Source organism: Rhipicephalus microplus, chromosome X, assembly GCF_043290135.1.
Source record: "Rhipicephalus microplus isolate Deutch F79 chromosome X, USDA_Rmic, whole genome shotgun sequence".
NCBI lineage: Eukaryota > Metazoa > Arthropoda > Arachnida > Ixodida > Ixodidae > Rhipicephalus > Rhipicephalus microplus.
Genome location: NC_134710.1, coordinates 290519817 through 290538966, shown reverse-complemented (window position 1 = coordinate 290538966; position 19150 = coordinate 290519817). Strand labels below are relative to the sequence as shown.

Below are 19150 nucleotides of genomic sequence, written 5' to 3'. Positions count from 1 at the left end.
CTCCCCCCCCCCCCTCTTATCGCTCTCGATGCGCGTGTACTTCTAGCATATGTAGGACCGCAGTTATTGTTTTTCGTATAATCTGGGTGGAGCTGTATAATCATGCGGATGCACACGCCTAAGCGTAGGGAAAAAAACCGGAAGCTTTTCTTCTTGTTCACCCCATTTCCTCTGCTATACATATCTCGCCGGTCAGAGCGAATATTTTGCTGCTAGACTATTTATGGTTAAGTTCTGTTATTCTGTTCGTGTGGGAAAATCATTACGTATTGATTTTGTCCAAGCCCCTCGTTGACCTCATGGGACACCGGAACAAGCAAGGTCTCAGCATATCAAGTACGCAATGTCATCCGCCTTTGGCGGGTCATTTTGTATACATCTTTGTTTTAGCCTATACAGGTATAAGTAGAAGCGTGAAAAACAGCTTGTTACTATTTCATGTATAGGAAGGTTCACTACCTGTAATTTACGAGATATCTCTAATAATGCTGTAAACGATGGTTTCGCGGAAAAAGGCAATGACAGCTTTCATTGATGTTTGTGTTATTTCTTCGCTTACCACAGCCTTAACGATAGCGGTATATTTTATCCTTGCAAGCTACTCTGATAACCTAGACGTTCTTGCTAGTGTTGCACGTTAAATTAGAGGGTGTACTACATTTCTAGTTATAGAGGACATTTTTAGCTGGCTTGCACCGAGCTAGATCAGTCGTGCAGATTGTGGTATTATCTCTCCCAAGGCAACTCAGGTTGTGAGAAACACCGTACATAGTAATCAACGTCATTTGGCCTGTGAATACTTGTATGGCACAAGTAATGAACGTCGTTTGGCTTGCTAAAGCAGCTTGAACGCTGTCCCTTGGAACGTTGCAATATGTAATGAAAATCTGTTGTTCCATTGCTTTTTGCGTAATAAATGAGTTGAGATTTTTCTTTTTGTTCATAGTTTCTGGCAGACACACCAAGGAAGGCAACATTTGTTAAGTTAGAATTGTAGGTTACACTGGTTGCTTATAATGATGTGTTACTAAGACTAACTGCCACGGCCACTACCTTAATAAATCTGCGTAGATAAACATAGTTTTTCTCAGTGCTATTACTCAAGTTCTCAGATGGCAGCTAAATTCTCGTAACAGGAGTAATTCAATGATAGGTTACTAATCTAATCTAATATTACTATTTGCATTACAATAAAGCCACCACGTGTAATCACGTGAAACTCTTGCCACGCCTGTGATTGACCAGGCATAATGACTACGCGTAACCGCTCACACCTGTTCCCCAGACATCTTTGTGCTTTTCCACGCCCAGCTGCTCGCATCGCGAGAAGACGTTACCTTCTTTTTGGCGCGGCATTGGGCGTTGATGTTTGCAGCACTGCGCTCTCCGGGCATCTGGGTGATCCACAGGCGCCACACGATAAGAGAGTAGGCCGTCAGCATGATGGCCACGGGCAGGAAGAAGAGCGCTACGGTGACCAGCAGGTAATAGAGCTTGCGACCAGACGAGGCGAACACGCACTCGCCGCGCTCCGCGTCCCAGCTGGCCTCTGTGGGCCACGTCCAGCCGCAGTACGTGACCGACTCCAGAGGCGTCCACTGCGATGACCGAACTCACGCTGCACTTAACTGAAACCCAGCCATAGAGAGTGGAGTAGAAAAAAAGGGATAAAGGGGGGAGTTGGTAGTATATGGAGAGGTTATCAAATGCATAAGGGCGATATGCTGCGTAGTGTAACTTGGAAATCAATGAGAATGTGATTGAGATAAGAGCAAGTGTCACACCATTACCATCCTATTCACACCGAGGCAAACAAAAAAAAAACAAGAATTCATATATGATTAGCACTGCCAGGGCTAACAGAGCTGAATAACAACTGGGTGTTTTACCTCACGGGTTCAAATATATAATTTATACATCCACACACAAATTAAAGACGGTAAGAATAATCAAGTACAATTATCACAAGTTTAGCTCATGCAGACTGCTAACCCGACAAAAACAAGATCCTTTTTTTCTCATAAATGTACTGACGGACAGTAACCAGTTGGAAAGATGTTAGTAAAAGTGTGGATGCTGGAAAGCGGCACTTATTGTATACCTTCTGTACGCGCTAGAGCTCAGTGAATGTTCGTTGTGAGCCCGTAGCCAGAAATTTTTTTCGGGGAGGGTCCACCTGTTAAAGGCTTTGAAAAATTCGTGTGCTCGTTACTTACTTTCGGTGAAACACCCTCCCCCCTTCATCCAGAGGTCGGGGGTGGCTATGGCACCTTCTTGGCTAGGGGCCTGCTTTGTTTTATATTGCACTATATGTATAACAAATGATAAACAATACGTGATAAACAATACGTAACAAACAACATGTCTCTGTTACTTTCGACAGCATACTAACTGTGTGCTCATTCTTTCCTGTTAATTAAGCAAGCCCCCCCCCCCACTAAAAAGCAAACCCCGTTAATAAAAATTAATGAAAAATACGTCGTAGCTGGGCGCCCACCCGCAAACGGAAGTAGTTCCCTTAAATTAACTTAATACAAGCAACCGATTTGCCTCTTTTCCGTTGCCAGAGCTAGCGTTACGCTTTTGCGAGATTACAGGACGGGTGCCTACAACATGTGTCGCAGTTCTGCAGGGATTCATTTCGCTTTATTGTGCGTCAATAGTAGATGCGAAGCATCTCTTGCTCGAGCCCGTGTCTCGCGGCGTCGGCGTCCGCGCTCATACTACGCGTCCGCAGCTTCTTTCATCTCCTACGCTCCCTTCTCTCGCCTCGAAATGCCGACGCAGGGAGCGTCTGCTAACCTATGCTCAACCCCCCTCTCCTCCGCGCAATCCTCCCCGCGGCATTTACTCCGCCATTGTGCATGTGCGTCCCCTCCTTCTTTCTCCTCTCCTACGCTCCCCCTATTTCGTCTCGAAACGCCGACGCAGGCAGCATCTGCCATCTAGCTCGGTGATTGAAAAAAAAAAAATAAACGACTAATTGCGCTCCACAATCGTTCACTGGCCACCCCGTATATATCGGCACTGAATGTTGACCTCAAACGTGGTGCCAGTGGGAGATTTCTCTTGTGCGTTGTTGTTGAACAATAAAACTTTGCAGCGCAAGCGCTAACTGTAAGCGGACCACGGGTCTCTGTGAACAATTGGAGTCGTGTGTCTCTCATTGCCCATTGAAAGCGATTGACACGTTCCAGTAAAAAAACACCAGTTCATTGCGCCTCCCCAGAGGATAAATACGCGGCGATGAGCGCCAGCGTCAACGTCATCGCCAGTGTAAGCATTAGAGCGCACTGCTTAGCATCTACGCATGGCTCCTTTAGCGGAAGATGGCGTAATATTTAAAGACGATAGTCTTTCTTGGGGCCTTCGGCGCAAAAAAATTGGTCTGTCTGTCTGTCTTTTTGTAGACGCTTCACGGCACACTAAAAAGCACCACAGTGACCGGCCGATACCCCAAACGGCCGACCCCATCCGCCGCGCCCACCAATATTGCTCACGATTCAGCGTTCATACTTGTGCGATTGTCGATTAAAAAGCAATTATTGTGCAAATCTGAACCACCATAACAACACACCAATATTTCTGTATATCTTTTACTAGACAAGGCATACATAAGCAATTCTAACGAGCGTAGCGTTTATTACACTGCGCTGACCATGCAACGCTTGCAAGAAAGGCAAGTGTTTCAAACGCTTTGCTAAGACGACATGGTGGTGGCACCTACCCGTCACCTTGCGTTCTACACTTTATCACCTCCGAGACGGGTGCGCAGGCCAGGCGCGCACTTTGTTTTCCAAGATAACTGCCAGATGGCGCTCATGTCTCACGTGTGACATGACTTGATGTGCTCGTTCGCCTCCGCTGCACGCTCGAGGCACTCTAACGCAGCGCCTCCAGATTACCATTCACCAATTTTCTTGCGCAGAACATCAAATAAACGTTTTGTTCACTCCCTCTAGACGCAAGACTGTCATCTTTCAACGACATTTGCAGTGTAACATGCAGATACGTGGACAATTTTTCATTATGGATCTCTCACAAGCTACAGTTTTCATTGATAAAGCGGCTGTAACACTGTTCTGATTATAGCCTGGTTATCATCCCAGTGGGGCGTTTCTTCAGATGGGAAGTGGCACATATCGGAATCCATGTTTTTTTCCTACATTTTGTACTTTGATACTTGCCAACACAAGTGAGCTTGTTTGATGGAACTGCTTCCAGATGCGCGCAGAAGTCGAGCTGCGTGCTATTTCTTTATTTCACAGGCTTTCTTTATCAACGTAAAAAAAATTTGCGCGCAATCAGTGCGTTTTTTGTTGAAAGTAGCGCAGACAGAAGTCGCTTCAACATGCGTACATCTGCCTCAACAAAATTTAAAGTTATAGGCAAATAATCTTTGCGTTACAAGTGTAATAGTCCCTAATATAACGATTCTCATTAACAAAAAGCTAGCAGTGGTTACTACGCTATACTGGTAATAATATGCACTAGGTTTTGTTCGCGTAACGCCATACCTCTTTTTTGAAACTGGGCTGCGTAATAATTGGGACAACCTCTCTCTCTCTCTCTCTCTCTCTCTCTCTCTATATATATATATATATATATATATATATATATATATATATATATATATATATATATATATATATATATATATATATATATATATATATATATACCCTCAATGGCTATACAAGAAATTAATGTCGAAGAAAGTATAGGGGAAGTATTAGGCCTAATTGTAATGTAAATGAGAAAAAGGAAAGTGGGTGTAAACATAACTTGCCGTGGGCAGGAACCAAACTTGCGACCTTCGAACAACGCGTTTGATGCTCTACCACTGAGCTACCACGGCGGCTATCCCCCCAGCCATTTTATTGGGTATATATGTGAATTTAAACGTGGGAGTGTCAGTCAGCGACACCAATAGTCATGGCGGCGAGTGTGGCACACTCTTTACGAGCCTGTTTGGTGTCACGTAGCACGTGAACATATTTTGAGCTCGCAGCTGAACAATAGTCCCTCGTATGCAGCCTAAAGGCACCCCGTCTGCCAGTACGAGACCCTCGTTAATAAATAAGGCAAGAAGTGTACACTTAGCGGCTCGTTTTTTTGTGTTTGACACAATAATTATGAGATCTAACAGACAGTAATGCCGAGGAAACTATAGCTAAAGTTATTTTGCGGAATCGTAATGTAAATGTAAAGAGAGAAGAGTAGGTGGAAAGATAATTAGCCGTAGATAGGAACCAAACCTGCCCACGGCAAATTATATATATATATATATATATATATATATATATATATATATATATATATATATATATATATATATATATATATACATATATATATATATATATATATATATATATATATATATATATTTATATATATATATATATATATATATATATATATATATATACATTATCGCACATATTTCTCTTATTATATTGCTTCTTTAGCTGTACTAGAACGTACTACCTTGTTAACTTGCGCGCCCTACACTCATATGAGAAACTAAAATATACATAGCAGTGAATGAACGAAAAAGTTGATAAATGCAAGAACCTAAATCAGAGTGAACTGTACGGCTGTATTTGTCTTTGGGAGCACACTATTCACGCAGCTGAATATTTTTGCCCTGTAAAGTCACAAACAAATGAGAGATATTTCATGTCATTGAAGTGTACCACAATTCATGGTACTTTCGGTATGAAAAGCTTGTTGACGTTGCGCTTCCAGAGGAATATAATTACTCCTGTGTTCTCAAGATCACGGTGTGTAGCGCAAAAAGCTGATGCATATGCCTCCAGCTTTCTACTTAAATTTATGTTTGAAAATAAACAACACGGTACACACAGCCTAGTAAATATTCTATTTTGTGTGCAAAACACAGTCCACTTTTAGGACCAGATTTTTGAAGTAACGTGAAAATAACTTTGTGTATTTGCATGCACTTTCATGCAGTGTCGAACGTTAGCATGAGATACATTCTCTTTCACAATCCCAGCTTTCAAGTTGGTGGCTACCGTTAGCCACAACAAAAATGAAGTTACCGGCTCCAGTAACCAATGCATTCGACTTTCAAAGGCTAATGAGAGCCACGGTGCCCAATCCGAAGCTGATCGTACTCCCTGTCAGAGTAGAGAAATAAACATAAGACCCCGAAAGTGCGTTTTTTGCGGCAACTTCTGCATCCGCGTGGTGCCTTCGTGATCAATAGTAGCGCATTTAGAGGGACAGTTGTGAATGGGGCAGAAACTGACCATGCGGCTCCTGTGTTAATTAGGGTGGATTGGCGCTCAGGTTGCCGTTTGAATTGGAACTATCGATCAGCGGAGCCAGTGCCTTCCGCAATGCTCTTACCAGTGAGCTCCAATGGCAAAAATCAGGTCGAGTGGGGGTTTACAAGGAAGCTAACGAGCACGAGATAAGCCATGCTGTTGAAGAGTGAAGACTCGGGTGACTATCGAAGAGGGTAGTGTTCTACCCGGCATCTCGCGGCTGTATAGCTGAGTCGTATAAAGGACCAACCATGCAGCCACTCGTACCGCGTGCATGTTTTGGTCCCGTATAGGTTTTTTAAAGTAGCCTCGTCACACACGATTGGCCGTCACAGTGTGGCAGGTGATGGTTCGCTTTTACCCCCTGGTTAGTGGCTCAGGTGCGGGCATGCTGGCTGATCGTAATACTTCAGGCCATTTGTAGACCCCCAAGTGTCACGCTTTAGCGCAAGAACACAGCTTTGATCCTTAGCCGTGGGAGCTTCATTTTAAGGGGAATGGAATACAAGAACACCGTTGCACATAGATTTAGTTGTAAAAACCTCAGACGGTGAAAATCAATTTCTTGTACCCTGCTATGGTGCCCTATTACCATGTAATCACATCCTAGTTGTGTCACTTGAAAACCTAAAGTTAAATAATGTTTACAGCAATACAAACTTACAATGAGCCACCCGAACTGCTAAATTACAGGATCGGTATATATAAGATTTTAACAGAGGGGGGCTTACTAGCTACATATTGGTGTGATCTGAGACCTTGAACTAACTTGCAGCTGGTATTAAGAAGAAAGCTGGGGAGTTTAACTTATGAATCAAGAAGTTCATTCACATTTAAATTTATTAAAATAAGTTATCTGTGGTTAGTGATCAAATACATGCAGCTGGGACAGCATCAGAATAGTCGACTGGCTGTGCACTTATTGATCTTAATTTTTATCGTTTGTAGGGGCAGTGGGCCAGATGAAGCACACAAATACAATCATGCTTGTCCGAACCTTGTTTCATTCCCGCAGCCTGTCTCAGCGGCAACGTAAAGGAACCCACAGCGGTAGGTTACAGCGTGGCGTCAAGATCTTATGTGTTCACTCTAAGTGTGGTTCAAAGAGTGAAAGATTCTGATATACAGAAACGAGACATAGCCAGTATATGTGCAGGGGAAAATGCGGATTCATTCGTTGTGTTACTTTTATTAAACAAGTTCCTGCTGATTTCAAGCGAAATGTGTCCACCAAAATAAAACGTCATACAAACGCGCAAGCAAGAGAAAAAAAAAGTTGGAGGACGCTTGAGATTCGCGTTCAAGAATAGAATGTGGTAGCATAATTAGGGCCCATGCTCATTGCCATTTCAGTGCTAGCTAGCCTGGCTTCGGTTTTAGGTGCAAGCCGCAACAGTGCCAGCTCTGGCTCATGGGCTCCGTTCTGGGTTTTCTTAGTGTTCTTTACCTGTATATTTCTCGTATATTTCTCACTAGCTTCGACGACTACAGCCTAAGTCGATGATGTCTTAAAATCTCTCCTCTGAGGATTTCCGGACATAATCAACGTTTGCAGGTGGCTTCCCCCAGGACGCCAACATTTAGTGTTTTGCTGACTTGTGTACTCTTTCCTTTTTTCAGTAGCATGCCATGTGTTTTTGAGTGGGTACATACTTATACAGTCTCAATGAAAACGCCAGCCGGGGTAGTCACCACTGTGTCTGCTTTTCTTGCATGGTATGACGATTTTTTTTTGTGCTAACAACAAGCAGAATTCGCTGACTATGATCAAAGCCTTGTCGGGTATCAGTGGGAATCCTGATTTTCGCCTCCCCTTAAAGTCCAAGGAAAGGTAGCTGAAGGTGTGAAAGAAATCAATAGTAAAGGAGGTCATTTTGACTGCACGAGTTGGTTAACCATTTTTTTTATTTTGAAGGAGCTCCAATGTAACAGTTAACTCCCCCCCCCCCTCTGCGTTATCAGTTTTGGTGGACAAGTTTTGTTTAATGATCAACCTATTCAGAATATTTCGCGATCTCTTAGGAAATTTTCCACTTGTGATCTTACCGATATTCACGGTCAGACCACCCTGTTCGAGGCGCCGAGATAGTTGATTTGGGATTCAGTGTACGATCAAGCTAACACTTTAGTCCGACTTGATGAGCCCGAGTGGATAGTTTTGACGATAAAGCTAAGCATTCTTTCATGCTGTTTAGTTTAGATTCTAAAGATATTTTCTTCCAGCACGTAGTGTCCTAGTGTCTTGGTAGTGCCCTAGTTTATTGCAGGCATTTCAATTTCCACCGAGTGTGATGGCGTTTAAGGAGAGCTTCGTGCGGCAACTGCTTATGTAATTGCTCGTTATCGAAAAACCTTGCGTAAATCTTGGGTTCTCCAAGTTGTAAGTGGTCAAATTCACTGCACAATAGCTACCAAATCACCCAGCAACGTTGTTTATTCTTACATATTCGCTATTGACCACGATTGTGTGTTAGCAATGGTCATTGACAAGCAGTGTATTTATTTATTTATTGAATTATTTATTTATTCATTTATTTATTTATGCCTCAGGGTTTGCACATTACAAAGTGGAGAGGCATGTTATAATTGACGACAGAAAACAAGACTGCATACAAAACAAAACGAAATTTGAATGATACATATAATTGTACAAAACAGATTACATATCAAATATGCCAACAAAAAGCGATCCGGATTATACAGGTTATACAAGTTTAAGAATAAAAGGAAAGAACAACAGCAACATAAACACACACACACCTCTCCCGAAAAAAGACGAAGACTTCACATACATATAAAGAAGCAGAATCAAACAGTGGTAAACATATTTTCATTAAAAAAAACTTAATCCTAAAACATGTGTCAGAGATGGTGGTAGCTGATTGTCGCAGCATATTCGATTGCGATGTGGTTCTTGGAATGAAGGCATGCGAATATGTTATCGCTCTGCAGCAACGAACATAAACTCTTTGTAGGTAGTCAATTGTAGGTGAATGGGACTTTATGAATCTGTTCACGGAGGTAATCGTTGTGATAAAAAAAGTAAGGGACCCTAAAGGCGCGCCGTTAAGAGTTAAACGTCATAAGGACATCCAGTTCGTAATGCGTGGTTCGTAGTGCCCTGAAAGCGCTACTGCACTTTTTGCGATCGACCGGCCTTTCTGAACGGCTGTAGGCAGAACACCCTTCCTGTGTGCGGTTTTGTTTTCTTATGAGTGCATGTGCATTTTTATTTTCGTTTCTTCTCTCACTCTCTTTCTTGCCCCTATTTCCCCACCCCCCCCATACTGGGTAGCAAACCGGATGCCAATATCTGGTTAACCTCGCGGCCTTAATTTCTCTCTCTTTCTCTCATACACTTATCGCATAAAACCTTTTCGAATTTGCTATGAACCCACTATGGGCCCTAAGGAAACAGGTGCAGTAGCGTGTGTGCCTTTGGTAGTCGGGTACCGGCTTTAAACCACGGAGCCATTACGACGAAGCGATTGCCATGTTAGAGCACATTAATTTACTTATACCATTTGGTTTGGATCCATACTTACCTCTGTCTCAAATCACACACACACACACACACACACACACACACACAATATATATATATATATATATATATATATATATATATATATATATATATATATATATATATATATATATATATATATATATATATATATATATATATATAATGATTTATTTTATTCACATCGTTCTTGATTTCTCAGTCACGTATAAGATGATAATTTTTCGCTCACAACCAATGACGCCGAAAACTCATGAGTTGCCTGTGAATAGCACTATCAACTTTTAGATATAGCTCCCATTTTTCACTAAGACCTTATTTGTTGGACGTACAAGCCAAGGAGCAATAAACCCCTGCTTCCGTATCATTCCGCCCACACAAAACTCGTAAAACGAGGCATTGTAGACTTGCGCTTTAGGAATGCTTTACAGAAGTCTTGTCCACATCTAATGACTGCTAGTTTTAAAGAGCAAACAGAGTGACTTTTTAATGCTAGCTACCCCTCCCACATACATGTTTCTGTAGTGGAAAATTTGGTCAATAATGTTCAGATCTCAGAACACGCCCTCTCCTAGGTTGAGACAGTAAGGCCTAAGAAGCTTGCCGCGGTTTCTTATCTACATGGTATCTCCCACAACTTGAAAAAAAGTTGCGGAGCGGGCCAATGTTAAGGTGGTTTTCTCTGCCCCGAAAAAGTCGTCTTACTTGTGCATGAAGGTTGTTTCACATCCAAAACCTGGTTGTTCCAAAAAGCACAAAATCTTGTTTGTCAAGTTTGCAACAAATATAACCTATCAAGTACCTCTTTGATGCTGCAATCACTACATAGGACATACTGGCCGCTTCATTAATGACCAACTCGGTGAACACGCTTACCGCTTACAACGTCCGGAATGATCAGGATGTTTTTTTAGCACAACCCTGCAGCACGTGTGGTTGCGAACCACTTTTTTATGATGACGTCATTGTTGGCAAACACAGAAATAAAATGAAAAAGGAGATTGTCGACACAGAGAAGATGTTTAGATTAGGGCTGAACTGCGTCAGGACTCCTTCTCTCGGGCTCTGTCTTAAAGAATTGTCCTTCCTAAAATTGTACATTTTCGCGCATGAAAACTGTGGGTTTTAACGCTGTTTGTGTCTGTATTTTTGCATTTCGTGAGTATATATATGTACGCTCATCGAAATAAAATTTTGTTGGAAGTTATCACTCATCTTTGTCCCTTCGTTTGTTCTGTGTCTCAGTTTTTACGTGCTGCGTTATTAGTTATGTATTACAACACAACCAACTTCCTACTCTCGTCATCTGTATTTCAAGCTGTAAAGCAGCTATGCCTTGCGCAATTAGTTCAAGCACCAGGCTCATGATGTGCGACGAGCTAATTGCATTAACTGTAACGCTTTCTGCACACAGCGTGGTGAACTCCTTGGAGTAGCGTAGGAAGGCTTTTGCACATCAGGCGGTTTCGCAGCGCCTTCTAGATTGGCTCACATTTTATCAAGTGATGATGCAATGTGCTGACAGCATCAGGTTGTGCCACGTTGCGTGAATCCGCATCATGAAGTCATACTGTCTTCATGATGGCGTCATCTCGTGGTAATGTTTTGAGTCACTCGTGTTATTGCCAACACCGCAGACGATCTTTTTTTTCGTTTTTGATGAGATATCTAAGGCTTTTTCTTTGAAGGGGCACTAAAGAGTAAAACAATTTTTTTTGCGTATCAGAAAACGGATGAAAACTTGTGAAATAAAACTGCGTGTGAAGGCGCTACTTTGAAATTCTCGCACCAAAAATCATCACGTCATAAGTTTTGAAGGCGTATACTGGGTCCTACTTAGCTTATAATCAAGAAAAATGAAGTACGTTGTCTTGTGTGGGTACCATAAACCTAGCATACAATTTTTTTGAATATTTGATCTAGACAATGTCGCTAAAATATGAAAAGTATATTTTGAAATTTTTAACTTCGTATTCAGAGATTTCAGTGAAAAATAAAAACAAGTTTAAAATTCGATATCCATTTTCTCCGCTATTATTGACCTCATGATAGTGAAAAATGTGGCATTACAGTTCTGAGAGTGCACTTAGAAGTCATCACTTCTCTTTAGTGTCATTTCATTAAGAACAGCGCCAAGTGTTTCACCACGCCAGCTTTCAAGCTGTATTGGCATCTTTATGTATGGTGCACGCTTTGGCGTTTAAAGTTGGTACTATGCTCACACTTTCTGCTGAGCTTTTATTTTCTCCTTTTTATTTTTCACACAAAACTTGTTTAATTTCTCATTTTATTTTATTTTCTAATTAGGGCCACCGCCATTGCGAACGGGTGACTCGTGGTTTTCTGCTCAGCTTTTTACTCACAATGAGAATTTTAAAGGTCGTCATGTTTTGACATTCTATCCGATAGGCTTCAGTTCTCAGCCCTTGTTATCTCGAATACACAATCCTTAATACAGACTCATCGGCTGGCTTTGTTTTTTCGCATCTAGCCCGTTATTTTGTTTAAAACAAGTCTATTTTATTCCTCATTAAATGCGTTACGCTTCGAAGTGTACCAGTGGAGTTATCCTGAACTCTTCTATTGCGCTTATTTTAGTGCCCTGTGATGAGTGTGGTACGCACTTGAAGTGCGGGCATTTGAAAAGTGTTTGTCAATAAAATTAAGTGATGACAGAGTGCACGCGTGGTGCTCCGTAGACGACGACGACGGGAAAGACGTCGCGTGCGAGACGTCTTCGCCGTCGCCAAGCACGAGGACGCGTGGCGCGACGAGAATTTCAACGTAACCAACAGCAACGGGACAAGTGGGCCGAAGTCAAAAGGGATTTCGAGACAGACAAGGTCAGAAGAGTTTGAAGAGAACGCGGTGAGCGGAAAGTTGTCACCAGACCGGGCGCTGAAAATGGCCGTGGGGTTCCGGAATCGAGCCTCCAAGACTTCAACCAGCCGAGGCCACCTGCTACTACATTTTCGCTCGAGCGGACCATAGCCATCCGGTTCTGAACTCCAGCCAGGGCCTGCTGACTTCAGTGCCATCAGGCAAGAAGCAACAACAGTAGGTTTCCGGGCCCGAGCTGTACATCGATCTGCCTGGCCAGATTACCCTCTTCTCGGCACCTTGCCCACCAGCCATTCTTCTTCGCAGCCAGCTGACCACTGTCTCCTCCACGAAACAATAATTTTCATTCGGTGAGACCGAACACTCTTCACTAGTCCGCCGCACCCGCGTTATAACTGGATAGCTGAGTTTAGTTATATGGCTTGTAATTCAGTTGTCGATGTGAGTGTTTTACCACGTTCAGTAAACCTTTGACTAAGTGTTTCGGTTTTAGAAGATTTTCGTGTTTTTACCATTTCAATAAACATTTTGTGTGAGTTTTGTGGAACTAAGTGGCTTAGTCCTTTTTTAAGACTCTCACAGGTTCAAAGCTTTAGAGCTCTTACTAACATATCAGAACCTGCATTAAAATTTGACGTTCGCGACTGGACAAAGCCATTTGTTTTCAGGTAGGCTTTTAGACGTGATGAAAGTTACGATGAGCACGTGGGAGGTAGTCAATATGGTGGATAGAATGGGACTTACGGGAGTGGTGTTTAGAGTGCGGTACGAGGAGCGGATGGAGCAAGAGCGTGAGGAACGGGCTGCAGAGCGAAAGGCAATTAAGGAAAAGCTCAAAATGGAGTTAAAAGCTAAAGAGGAGCAGTTAGATTTCAAGAAATCAAAGGCTATGACTGAAATGCTTGAATCGAAGCTTACTAAAACGAGGCAAGAACTTGAATTAGAAAGGAGGGCGCTTGAGCGGCAACTTGAACTCGTGATGGCTAGGAAAACGCCGGTTGAGGGAGAAAACTGTGAGCACGTATGGTACGGTAACCATAGTGAACAGGCTGTCGGTACTGGCTCGAAAAATATTTCCAGCCAAACCAGTTAGATTATGGCGGTGCGGCTGACCCTGAACCTCGTGAGAATCTTTCGCTACAGCCAGAAGCTCAGGTGGAGGAGTACCTGGATATGGGCAGCCTAGAAGCTGTGGAAAATGGGGGGCAGCCCGAAGAAGCAGAGCAAAGCTTTGCGAGCATAGAACAAACAAGTTGCATTCAGATTAAGGTGTGCGCCGGGACCTCTCAAAGGCCCAGCACATTCCAGGAAAAGGTAGGTCTACCTCTCGACAGCTCCACCGAAGGAGCGCTGAAACGTCACTTGCGTGAGAACGGCGAGTGCCCTTAAGAAGGGTTTCAGGTAGTGGCCATGGTTCACGTTTACTGCTGGATCTGATAACCGAGGTGATGAGCTTGGTCAAATGCCATGCAATTAACTTGTTCTTCAACGAGATAGTTTGAATGCCTGGATTTGCGCAGAGGTAACTCATCCGAGTGAGAAAAATGAGAGTGCTGGAACACTCGTTCAGACAGGTAGTACAGAAGTGGAGGTGTTGTTGTTAGCAGGTTCTGATGTCGACGGGCTGAATACGAAAAAGAAAATTTTTGAGACTGTTCTACTTGGTGCCGATTCTTGTGTGCCGCTGGATGCATTATCAGATGACAGAGGTTTGCTAGAGTGCCACGCAGACATAAGTCCTAAAAATGGATTGAGATTAACGTATCGGGCAAGCGGACAAGCGATTTATACGGGAGAATTGGAGCAGGGTGCAGAAGAACTAGTTGAAGGACATATAATAGAGTCTCAAACTTCATGCTCATTTTGTGGCGATGAGGGCCAGCAAAATGACTCAGATGGAAGGGTTCATATGGCAGGAAAATCATTAGGAGAAAGAGTAGAACTGGCGGAAAGTTAGCGAGAAGAGATTGCTTCATAAACTGATTGTTATTGGAGCAGTGAGGAAGCTGAGTTGTACTGTTTGGTGTCTTAGGTGACATAACTCATTCCGTTTAAGGAGTCGCTTTTATTACAAGCTTACGGCTCGAAGCTAGGCGTTCTCAGGAAAGACACAGTTAAAGACGCACGTGTACTGGTGTGCCTCGAAGTATGCCTCCTACTACATAGCAAAGATGCGAGTATTGATGCTAGCGATTTGGTCACTGAGCCTCTGATGATCCACAACTTGAGGTACAGGTGAGCCTGGGGTGGAAAAGTCTTCTACAGGTGTCCGATTCTTGCTTCTATCCAGGTGATCATGGTTGTTTCGCATCTTGTTTGGGACGCTAGTACCTACGCATTCAGTAGAAATAACCAGTGGCTCTTTCGAATATTGGTAGCGGACAACGGAAGTGCATCTCTTGTGAATAATTGAAATTATGAACTTTCCAATTTGGAAGTATTACATGGTGTATAGTTTTTTTTTTGCAGGAAGGTTTGCATATGTAAAAGATGATCAAATACTGAACCGGTGGATTTCTGTGTGAACTTTCAAGATAAATAGGGTGAACCTTGCCTTTTGAAATCTGGATATTTGAACAATGTGTATTGGAGAGTGGGGGTCATGTATGTGTTTAAATTGAGGTGTATAGCAAAGTGATGAAATGGTTCGCGCACCAAGCGGCAGTTTCTAGAGGTGAAAAGCTTTCCTAAAGGGGGGCTTTTATGATGAATGTGGTGCGCTTTTGAAGTGCACTTCTTTGAAAAGTGCGCGTCATCAAATTCAAGTGATGACAGTGCACGCGCGGTGCTCCGTAGACAACGACAACGGTCAAGACATCGCGTGCGAGAGCAGAGGACGCATAGCGCAACATGAAAGCCAATGATCAGCGACCATGAAGTTTCAACGCAACCAACCAGAACGGGAGAAGTGGGCCAGATGTCGAGAGGTATCCCGAGACAGAGAAGAGCAGGGGTGTTCGAAGATGACGTGCCGAATGGAAGTTTGTCACTGGACCGGTTGCTGAAAATGGTCGTGGGATTCCGGACCCAAGCCTCCAAGATTTCAACCGGCTGGGGCCTCCTGCCACTGCGTTTGACCTCGAGTGGACCATAGCCTTCCGGTTCTGAACTCCAACCAGAGTGCGGACTTCGGTTCCAACAGACAAGAAGCAAAAAGAGTCGGGCTTCGGGCCCGAGCTCTACATCGAGCTGCCTGGCCAGATTGTCCTGACTTCTCGACGCCTCGCTCACCAGCCAGTCTTTCTTCGTCGCAGCCAGCTCAGCGCTGCCAAGTCCACGTGTTAAGTATTCCTATTCGCTGAGACCGAAGACGCTTCACCACTCCGACGCTCACCCATGTTCAAACTGAATAGCTTAGTTTAGTTATTTCCTTTCTAATTCAGTTGTCGATGTGAGTGTCTTACCACGTCCAGTGAACCCTTTATTAGGCTTTTTGGTTTCGAAAGATTTTCGTATGTCTATCTTTTAATGAAAAATTTGTGTGGGTATTGTGAGACCAAGCGGCTTCGCCTTCATTTAGGACTCTCACAGGCTCAAAGCTTCAGAGCTTTTACCAACATGAAAGAACGTGCATTACGTGCCCATAAGGGGATAGAGATATGAGCAATCTGTGCAGGCGTGCTCTGGTACCTCCTAAGCATGAAGTCGCGAATTTGTGCCCCTTCGTGTTCGCAAAGAAGTGCTGATCTAGGCACGCATAGCGTTCCATACGCAAACTTCAATTACATTTTTAAAACCGGCATAGTCAGCACTGCCTGAAGTCCTGTAAACGTTAATGGCTTTTCTTGTTTTAATTTTCGGTATCATTCATCACCGTCGCACAATTCTTTACTTTGTTTTTGGCTATCGCGCATGCATCAGTGTTCATCCTTCAATTTTTATAATGATTAACAGTGGTAGGAAAGACGATAAAATTCATCCGTCATGGTCCCGAAGGATGCCTGCACTTATTTTCATTTGTAAAAAGCACAGCATAATGACTAACACGAAGACCTTTCATGATCACGCACCATAGCGTGTACCACCAAGTATGGGCGGTTGCGGGAGCAATTCAGTGCTTAAAAAGCCGTGCGTGGTAAGCGACCCACATGGGGGGCGTTCCCTACGCCCATTGACACTCGGAGACATAAGCGCCATCTGTAGCCTTTCAAGCCCAGAACAAAGCGCCGTGGTCACAGCTCACTATGAGGAGGTGCAGCCCGTGCACACGTCCTTTCAGTGTCGTCTCCACACAATGGAACCCTTGTCACCTCCACTTTTTGACCCCGAGGACATACTCTGCCAAGCACGCAAAGGAACTTCAACAAATCGCACGACTACGCCTTCTAAACAATGGTGCGTTCGTTTAGTTCCTTACATCCCAGCTCACCCCGCGAACCTCCAAACTGAATTAAAACCGTGATTAAGGCACTCGATTTCTTTTATATTCCTTTAGAACGACCGAAGTGTCCATATCGCGGCAATAATAATCGAAAAAGCAAAGGAGTCAGCTGCAACAACCTAATTACATTTTCAAATTTGTGTTATTATTCCTTCTGATTATGCGAAATTTTGTTGCCTTTTTATTTATAGCGAAGCTGTCTACGGCGACGTTCTGAAAAAAAAAATATTTGAAAAAAAAAACATAATCTGCGCAGCGTGGTCGCGCCCTCTCTTGGAGCCGGCGCGAAACCACACACCTCCATCCACGTGAGGGTTTCACTCCACCGCCATGAGATACCGGGACTACTATAGTAACTCTATATGTTCGCTAGAGCAACTGCATATGCTACCTAAAGGTAGCATGTACTTTAGCGAGCCCGTCTCGCGCAGCTCACTAGAGTAACTAACTAGAGTAGTGGACTCAGGCTCACTAGTGTATAACTGCATAGAGTAATGGACTCGCGGCGTAGTTATGTTATTTCTGTCTGAAGTACCTAACGCCAGCAGAAAGACAATTATGTGAGGGATCTGACTCCAATAGATGTCATCGAGATAAAATTACTGTCGAAGAATGAGCCTGCTGACGGGCCAACCCCCCCTGTATCACGAAGCCGAAAATTCTCGGCGGCAAGTTGGTTACAAATAAGACAAAAGCGCCCCGGGATCATCGGCAAGATTTTTTGCAAGAGTTGCTGAGTAATCCTCCTTTTGGTCTCTGAAGGAGCGGGGGGTGCAAAATCTGCCGCACACGTTGACATAACAGAGGGGGGTACTGATGCGATGAACCGCCGCTTTGCCTGATGGGGAACGTGCACACGAGTACAGTTCTGCGGACACTTCGTCAATATTTCCGGCGGGCGTGACTAACTGCCGCCAACTATATATGAGGCGTTGACGGTCCGGCAGTGCGTGCCATCGGACTCCTCTGAGCTCCAAAGCGAAGTCACCGAAGCGTCATTTTCTCTTAGTGAGAAAAGCTCTCCGTGTGGTGTGTCGAAGACATATGTCATGGTACACTATAGTTTGTCGTCGTTGTCTTCGCAAAATTGCGGCTGCAGATGAAATATGACTGGCGAGTGACTGGCGGAGCCCATCTCATTTGATGCATATCCCTGTGCAGATATATTTTGTCAGCTGATGAATGGCATCTGAAAAGGCTATCGACCGGCCAACACGACAGATACTGCGAATTGCTTTAGTGGAGTCAGTGCGAAAAAACTTGGAGGACGCTGGAGCTACGCCTTCAAAAGCAGATTCTGACAGCGTAATCGGAACTGCCTTCCGCATTGATAGCCTTATTCGGTTGTCCCTGCATGCCTCAACCATGCCATAAGAAAACGAATGACTGTGTGCGTAAAATTGGCCGGTTCAAGATATATGGTTCTCGTTTGCCTTTTACTGTGGCTCACACCCTTGTTGCAGAACCTGATACATCATCATCTGTGTTGCGTGCATCAGGAGATAAGCCAAAAATTGATTGGTCCCATTAAATGTTATGGAACTTTAATATGAGAGATATAATAAAATAAAAACATTACAAACTTTACATGACATTTTGATTTTTGCTCAAACATATACCAAAATTACTGTTTTTTATTAGTAGATATAATAAATAAATAAAAACCCTACTTTCCAAAGCAAAAGTTATGGATGTGTCGACACGGAAGAATAACATAGATTAGTTAGGTAATCGCTCAGTCTCATTGGAATAATTCTGCACCGCCACAAAAACCTTCACATAAGAAAAGTGAGACAGGCCCTAAAAGTCAAAATCACGGGCACTGATAAATGAATTCTAATAGCACGTAAAAGACTCCATAACTGGGTTCTTCGACGTGTAGTAAATCGCCTACAGGTCACAAAGAAATTTTGACAGTTTACAGCTATAGCCTTAGACTGCGCACAAACGAGAAAGTACCTGATGATATCTGTGTTGGTAGAAGTTACGTTTCGGAATCCAACAGCGCAGTCTCGTAAATGACACATAATTCACAAATTGATCTCCGCCAGGTATAAGTACTGATACGCGTTGAAGTTCCTCAATGCATGCCTGCAAATACTTCCCTGA

The 19150-nt window shown here is 43.4% G+C and overlaps 1 protein-coding gene across 1 annotated transcript in view; it reads right to left on the bottom strand.

The window, feature by feature from the left end:
• The window catches only part of LOC119162172 (neuromedin-K receptor-like), a 412470-nt gene extending 399516 nt beyond the window's left edge, over positions 1–12954 (bottom strand). The window contains exons 1-2 of the mRNA XM_037414641.2: positions 12925–12954; positions 1338–1598 (exon numbers count right to left, since the gene is read on the bottom strand). Coding sequence (XP_037270538.2) covers positions 1338–1598; positions 12925–12954 — 291 coding nt within the window. The remainder of the gene's footprint in view (positions 1–1337; positions 1599–12924) is intronic.
• Positions 12955–19150: the final 6196 nt, after the last annotated feature.